Source organism: Toxorhynchites rutilus, chromosome 3 (genome assembly GCF_029784135.1).
Source record: "Toxorhynchites rutilus septentrionalis strain SRP chromosome 3, ASM2978413v1, whole genome shotgun sequence".
NCBI classification, from domain to species: domain Eukaryota; kingdom Metazoa; phylum Arthropoda; class Insecta; order Diptera; family Culicidae; genus Toxorhynchites; species Toxorhynchites rutilus.
This window is the reverse complement of record NC_073746.1, coordinates 75,549,319-75,557,533: the sequence shown is the minus strand read 5'-3', so window position 1 is coordinate 75,557,533 and position 8,215 is coordinate 75,549,319. Positions and strand designations below refer to the sequence as shown.

At 38.7% G+C, this 8,215-nt stretch overlaps 1 protein-coding gene across 1 annotated transcript in view; it reads right to left on the bottom strand.

The window, feature by feature from the left end:
- Positions 1-3,199: 3,199 nt before the first annotated feature.
- Positions 3,200-8,215, bottom strand: part of LOC129776325 (uncharacterized) — a 42,998-nt gene continuing 37,982 nt past the window's right edge. Inside the window, exon 2 of the mRNA XM_055781905.1 lies at positions 3,200-4,423. Coding sequence (XP_055637880.1) covers positions 3,680-4,423 — 744 coding nt within the window. The 3' untranslated portion in view covers positions 3,200-3,679. The remainder of the gene's footprint in view (positions 4,424-8,215) is intronic.

The following is an 8,215-nucleotide window of genomic DNA, read 5'->3' as shown; positions in this document are numbered from 1 at the left end:
TGATAAATGCCCATTATCGGCGAATATAAAATAATTCATTATATACATCGACTCACATTGTGAGCTAATGCCCTAATGTAGGTAAAACAGATTGAGTGTAGTTTTTACCTTCAAAAAACAGAAAAATGAGTTGTTTGAAGGATGAGTCAATAATTATCGTGACATTTTTGGTTGATTTGATTCAAATGAAACCCAATTTTTACAGTAGTTCAGTATATGAGTTAAATTCCGAACGGATTTCGGACTTAAAACTACTGAGCAATGTTGCTCCAATCAAGGTTACGATAGAACTCATTTTTATTTTCTACTAGCTGACCCGGCGAACTTCGTCCCGCCCGAAATTGATTTTTTGATATGAATTATTTCGAACATTCACGTTTTCTTAATAAGCGAATATTTGTGGGTTCAATCGCAAAACTCTTCATTGATTGGTCTTCTAATTGGTCTTTTTCATTTTTTCTTTCACTAGAAATTTTCTAATACTACCAAAACTTGTCATTATAATATAAATTTGTTTTCAGACACTATTTTCGCCCAAGATTCTTGATTCACTTGTTTCTCCGTTACATGGAATACATGTTTGATACAAAAAAGTAAGTTTTTATTCATAATTTTTATTTTCAAAGCACGTTATTTACCTGAGAATCCATTGCTATTTTCGCTTCACACCAAAGGAACACACATTCAAGAAATATAATTATTTTCATTGGAACTTCTCTCAAAGTTTAAAAAAAATTCTACGGGCAGAGACGAATACAACAAAATAAAACCGGCTCAAATCGGACCATTCCATACTCGGGTTTTGCGCTTACCAACACATTTGGAGTTCCATTTTGATTTATATAGATAACGCTAACCAATAACGGAGGCGTTTGCATAAGAATGTAGAACATCATGCTACATATGAATTTCGAAAACAGATGATTATCATTTGAACAGATTCGAAGATTCGAACTTTTATTGGAACGTTCTTTAAAAATCTGTATGTTCTGTATTATACCCCAAAAATCTGTAATCTGTACAGTTTCTTGGTCTCAAAAAGTCGAAAAAATCTGTTGAAATACAGATTATTCTGTAGATATGGTAACCCTGTGGTTCAGTCGCAAATAGTGTTGCTCGAAGATTGGGAGGTGGTTATGTGTCGTCGATTTTTTGTGGTTTGTCACGGTTGGAAAGTAGATGAATGTCAATTTTTCTTAGGAACATGCCTGCCAATTAGGTAGCTCATAATGTTCGTGAAGGTTTGAATAGCGCCGTCCACGTCGACCTTGTCCAAGATTGCGTTTCAGATAATTCGAGAGCACACTAATCATGCTACTAATTTGAGCATTTTTAAAATCGTAAAAGACGACGATAGACACGGCGCTGAAACTATTCGCAGAGACTTTAAGTGTCGAAAAACTATGGTGTTGAGCCCCATGTCGGTCCCTAGGGGACGACGTTGAGCTTTTTGGCAGGAAAGAGCTGACTAACTGGGACTGACAGTCAAGCAACGTTTCCGTCAAAATGATGATGTCGTAGTAATCATCAGAACAAGCGAGAAAATAATCGCTCATGCAGGTGTTGACACTGCCAACGATATCATCCGCATATGAAAGAGTCTTCTTCTTCTTCTTTTTGGCTTCATACGCCTCTATATAAGATTTTTCACTATCTTCGAGTCACCTTTGTTTAAAAGTCCGTGTTAGGGAAACACATTCCGCCGATCGTACATCAATCGCTGCACATTCACAAATGAGTGGATTCCCGAGCGAGCACCCGCTTATATACAGATAATTTCGGTGTGATTTCAAAGCCTGTTTCAAAAGTAATTTTGAAGCTATTGAAACAAGTTTTCGGGTCAAGAAACTGAAGAAAATGATTATCATACCACTTCGTTCAGTCTGCAAACGTTCGAAACCTTGCACTCCAAATGTAACGCTTCCGGCTTCGAAACATTAAACTTATACCCCGGTGCAGAAATGAAAAACGTAGTTCTACGCCAGAATAAAGTGTGGCATTTTTTTCCAAGTACAATCTGTATTCGAATCGAGTTTATATTTTAACTAGTTGACCCGGCAAACTTCGTCCCGCTCAAAATTTGTTTTTTGTTATCAATACCTTCAAACATCCACGTTTTCTTACTATGAACAAGTTCATGGGTCTAATCGCAGAACTGTTCATTGATTGATCTTCTAATCGACCCCATTGAATTTACCATTTACTAAAAAATTCCTAGTATTTCTAACAAAACTTATCATTATAATATCAGATTACCTTCAGACACAATTCTCGTTGAAGATTTTTCAACCACTTCCAAATAAGATGTTTCTCCGTTACATGGAATAAATGTTTTATACAGAAGATATGATAGAATAAAGACAGCCCTAAATCGGACAATTCCTTCCTCGAGTTCTGCTCTTATCAACACATTCGGCGGATACTTTTTTATTGGTATAGATAGAATAAGATATAGGAGTGCGTTTCATCGTGCGTAAAACATATGAGAATTTAATTTTCCAAATTTTCGCTTTTTCCTTCAGAGTTTTCCGAAAATTTTCAATTGTCATGTTTGGCTGGAATATTTTTGGTTGAAATATGTGTAATATTTTTTTAGGACCCCCTCTCCATTCCAGAGGAGGGAGGGGTGTCATACCATCATAGAAACATTTCTCATACCCAAAACCCCTCACATCCCAAATTGTGCTTGATTAGTTCTCGAGTTATGCAGAAGTTTGTGTTTGTGTGCCCCCTGTAATTTGTGTTTTATTTGTATGGCAACTGCAAAACTGAGCGGATGCAAACAAACAGTCTAAAAAGAAACTGGTGAAAATTTGTTCAATTTCGTTCAGGTATGAAAAAAAGTTACGCAGTATTGAAGTATCACAATAACTATCGACTCATCCTTTATTAGATTTGTAAAATAATATATAATCAGTGTTTCAGTTGTTTGATTGGTTCTTCATCATGCAACAAAAAAGTCTAAAATAATTCCAGTTTCTCGTATTGCTTTATTATCAGTAAGGCCGAAGATTATTTCGCCCCTGATCAGTGTATCAATGTAAAGTGATTGAATAAAAGGAAAAAATACCAATTTCAACCAATTTTTATTCTGGGATAATGTCATCGGGACATGTCTTAGTAGCGATTACATTCAAATTAAAACAACTACTCAGTTTAAATGATATTTATTAATAACATTATTTACAAGATGTACAAATTTAATACTTCATCTCTTCACTTCGAACACCGTCACGCTACTCCAAGTTGTCACACAAAGCTGCTAACGTAAACTTAGCGCTGAGTGGAGATCAACAACGATTTTTGTTCCTTCGAACCCTAAGCAAACTAGAAACATCTACCTGTGAACTTGTGATAACAAGCGGCATAAATGCTTATAAATTTTCGTTAATATACCAAATTATTTTATGTCACGTATCGAATAAAACAATTAGATTTTCTTAAAAGAACATAAACAATTCCCGAAGTAAAAAAATTTAAAAAAATGATAAAATACCTAAACTGGGATCATATCCTGCAGTGCATATATTCTACTCATCATGGTAACTAAACACATTTCGTTCTATTAAAATTACCTACGATCCGTAAAATGCATTTTCTTCTACGCCTACGACACAATTGGCCGTTTTTTTTCGAGCCTCCTTGGAACAGCCTCTACCGGTATCGCGCCCCGCGGGTATTAATCATGAGCGTGACCAAAGTGCAGCGGTCCTGGGCTCAATTTTCGATTTCTTCGGGACAGAATGTCGGCGAGTGTTTCCCGGTGCTGCTGGTGGCTAATGTAGCCCAGTGATCCCGACCCGATGGATACACCGTTCGGACCTATGATGTATCCAAGAGAGCCGGACCCGAGTGCAATGGGTCCATGGTTCGTGGTGAGAAGGGGCGATCGTTCCTTGATGGGTATTCCAAACCGAGGGTTGATCCCAACGGTAGTGGTGGGATAAACCAGCGTGAGTGAATCGAACAGGGAATCAAAATTGGGGCTTGCGAAGGCAGGCGATGGCCGACTGTGGCTCAATTCAAGCAATCGATTGCGTTCCACTTCCTCCGGGTGGTGTTCCATGACGGCGTATTGCTTCAGGATGCGCCCGTCGGCGATGTAGGTTTCTTCGTCGTGTAATCCTAGGTTGTTACCGCTAATGAACTGGAATGGGGAGCCGTAGTTGGAATATTCGAAATAGTTCTTGTAGATATTGCCCAAGGAGGATTTCGGGAGGTAAGATGTCGCAGGGGTTGGCAGTGGTTTGGCAAAATAACCTTGTGGCTGTAACCCGGCTGGGTGATAATATGTGGTCGGTCCAGCAGCAACGGACAGCACGGGTCCCGAGAGGTCCTGCAACAGGCGCTTTTGTTTGGCCGCTTTGGCAAAGGTGGTTGGGCTTATGGCGCAAACCATCAGAAGAATTGCAATGCGCTGGTTCTAGGAGAGGGAAAAAAAACAGGTATTGAGTAATGTTGTGTATTTTAATTATTTTTAATCAAAAATCTAGAATACAATTGGTCGTAAATTTAGCCCCCAACTTGCATACTCGACGCCAGGGATAAATCCCGTGGTGAGCAAGTTTCTCTGCAAACGGCTAGACATTCATCGAAAGCTGCGTGACCCAAACGGTGCTGTTAACGTTGTTTCGATCAGATCTCTATCTTGCAGTTGTTCGTAAACAAACAAATCGGCAAAAAAACGTGTGAATGAAGTTTTTGCATCGCTTGCACGTGAGTTGAAAGTTGCTTTTGATCCGCGAACGTTTGCAACCTTTTGGATCAATTACTGCAGGAGATCTAGATGTAGGTCAAATTATGCATGTTTTTAAACAATATAATTGTCCTATTCATTCAATATCAATTTGTAAACCACCCAATTCTTTTTCTTATTTGTGGGGTAAGTGGGGTTAATTTGGACCCCCTAAGCAAATCGCCTAATATTGGGTTGGGGAAAAAGAAATGTCGTATATTGTCAATATGTGGCAACACTTAAACATATCTTGTTGTACTTATCGCATCGGGTCATACTATACGGCTATTTAAAGACGACAATCTGTGCTACAAGTGTCGTTTTGACAGTGTTGTGATTGTCTTTTGACGTAGGACTACGTCTTTCATTTCTATACCGGGGTGTAAAATCAAAGTTTCGAAAACGAAAGCGTTACGCCGGAGACCGAGATTTTGAGCGTTAATAGCTCCTAAACAACTGAACGAACCGGTATGATAAACACTTCATTCGAAAGATAAAATGTCTACGCGTTATATACTTGTTACTTTTTGATCCAAAAACTTGTTTCAATAGTCTTAAAATTGCTTTCAAAACAGGCTATTGAAATCATCAATCGGTATATAAGCGAGCGCCGCTTGGAAGTCCACTCAGTTATAATTGAACAGCGATTGGAGCATGTTGTCGCTATTGTGGTGAAGCTCTTCGTTTATCATGAAAGCGCTGATGAACGGTGTCACCAAGAGCCTGTTTGTGCACCTTAGGCCAGAGGAGAATCCATCAGGAGGAGAGTGATGCCACAAACGGTTCCCCGGGAAGAGATCGGAGCAGCCGCCACACACATACATACACGCGCGGAACTCTTCGTTTGGATGCCATTTAGCATCGAGAAAATTCCGGAAAGATCCAATCGTTACTGAAAAATACATTCATGCGAAAGAGTTCATTTTAATGTTTTCTATCCATGTAACACTGCGACTAAATATTTTTCAATCAAGTACTATTAGCAGGTGGTTATCGAGTTAGCATTAACCACTGGTGGGCTTCGAGTATCGAGGAAAATCTGGAAAAATCTAATCGTTGCTGAAAAATAATCTGCCAGTTCCCCTGGGAATTGAGAAATACATTGATGCGAAAGAGTTCATTTTAATGTTTTCTATCCATGTAACACTGCGACCAAATATTTTTTAATTAAGTGCTATTAACAGGTGGTTATCGAGTTAGTATTAACCACTGGTGGGCTTAGAGTATCGAGGAAAATCAGGAAAGAACTAATCGTTGCTGAAAAATACTCTACCAGTTCCCCTGGGAATTGAAAAATACATTGATGCGAAAGAGTTTATTGTAATGTTTTCTATCCATATAACACTGCAACCACATACATTTGGTTTTGTGGTTTTTCAATCAATCGCAATTAACAGGAAAGCTTCTGAAAATTATTCTTCCCCATAAGTAAAAGTAAAATTTTCGTATCCAATATTGTATGCGCGCGCAACGAAAAATGTTTCGCATAGTGAAAATTATATAATTTTCAATTGATTAATGCTCAGTTGCCGAAAGTTTCAAACTCAGAGAGTTCATTCCCCTCTAGTTTGCCTTCCGAATTGCCATCGTAAACCACACCTTCTCTCCATTCAATCACGTACAAAAAGCATACTTAAGCGATATTCTGGTGGTGAAATGCATTTATTTTTCGTGAGGACATCGATAAGGCAGCATCGTAATTGAACGAGCTGAACGTGCTGGACGAGCTGGACGGCGAGGGATCGAGGGATCGAGGGATTCATTACCTGGCCTGACCTGACCTGAAAGACATGCAGTTTGTTTGGAACTGTGAGTGAGGGCAGAAGAGCCGATCGATCAGAAGGAGAAGAGAAGGTGACCAAGAGAGTATCAGCGTCGAGAAACTGTTCCCCGGGAAGACATCGAAGCAGCCGCCACACACACACATACACGCGCGGAATTATTTTCGTTTGGATGCCATTCAGCATCGAGAAAATTCCGGAAAGATCCAATCGTTGCTGGAAAATAATCTGTCAGTTCCCCTGGGAACTGAAAAATACATTCATGCGAAAGAGTTTATTTTAATGTTTTCTAACCATATAATAAACTACCAAATATTTTTCAGTTTATTTTAATGTTTTCTAACCATATAATCAACTACCAAATATTTTTCAATCAAGTGCTATTAACAGGTGGTTATCGAGTTAGCATTAACCACTGGTGGGTTTCGAGTATAACGGAAAATCTGTAAAAATCTAATCGTTGCTGAACATTAATCTGCCAGTTCCCTGGGGATTGAAAAATACATTCATGCGAAAGAGTCTATTTTAAAGTTTTCTAACAATATAACACAGTGACCAAATACATTTGATTTTGTAATTTTTCAATCAAGTGTAATTAGCAGGAGAGCTTCTGAAAATTATTCTCCCCCATAAGTAGAAAATTTCCGTATCCAATATTGTATGCGCGCGCAACGGAAAATGTTTCACATCGGGAAAATTATATAATTTTCAATTGATTATTGCTCAGTTGCCGAAAGTTTCAAACTCAGAGAGTTCATTCCCCTCTAGTTTGCCTTTCAAATTGCCATCGTAAACCACACCTTCTCTCGATTCAATCACGCACAAAAAGCATACTTAAGCGATATTCTGGTGGTGAAACGTATTCATTTTTCGTGAGGACATCGACAAGACAACATCGTAATTGAACGAGCTGAACGTGCTGGACGAGCTGGACGGCGAGGGATCGAGGGATTCATTACCTGGCCTGACCTGACCTGAAAGACATGCAGTTTGTTTGGAACTGTGAGTGAGGGCAAAAATGCCGATCCATCAGAAGGAAAAGAGAAGACGACAGAGAGAGTACCAGCATCGAAAATTGGATCCGCTTGAGGTATCGAAGCAACTGCCAGACGCATACACGCGTGCAACTCTTTACGTTCGCTGGTTATCTAGAAGAATCCGGAATGAAGTGATCATTGCTGTAAAATAATCTGCCAGTCCCACTTGGACTTGAAAATTACATCCAAGCGGAAGAGTTTATTGTAATGTTTTCTATCCATTTAATACTGCGACCAAATACAATTAATTGTGTGATTTTTCAATCAAGTGCAATCAACAGGTGGTTATCGAGTTAGCATTAACCACTGGTGGATTTCGAGAAGAATCGAGGAGAATCCGGAAAGATGTCGTTGCTGCAAAATAATCAGCCAGTTCCCCTTGGAATTGAAAATTACATGCAAGCGAACGAATTTATTTTATGGTTTTCTATACATATAATACTGCGACCAAATACATTTAGTTCTGTGATTTTTGAACCAAGTGCAAAATATTCATTTATGCATTCATTCAGAATGAATTCAGATTCAACTTCAAACAAATGATCACTAAATCAACGATAGTCCTACGTCACTATTGCGATTATACCATAGATATAACCCACTTCCTGTTTTTAGTCTCAAGTTATAGCGCGTCAAAGATGGAGTCCACCAAGCAAGAAATT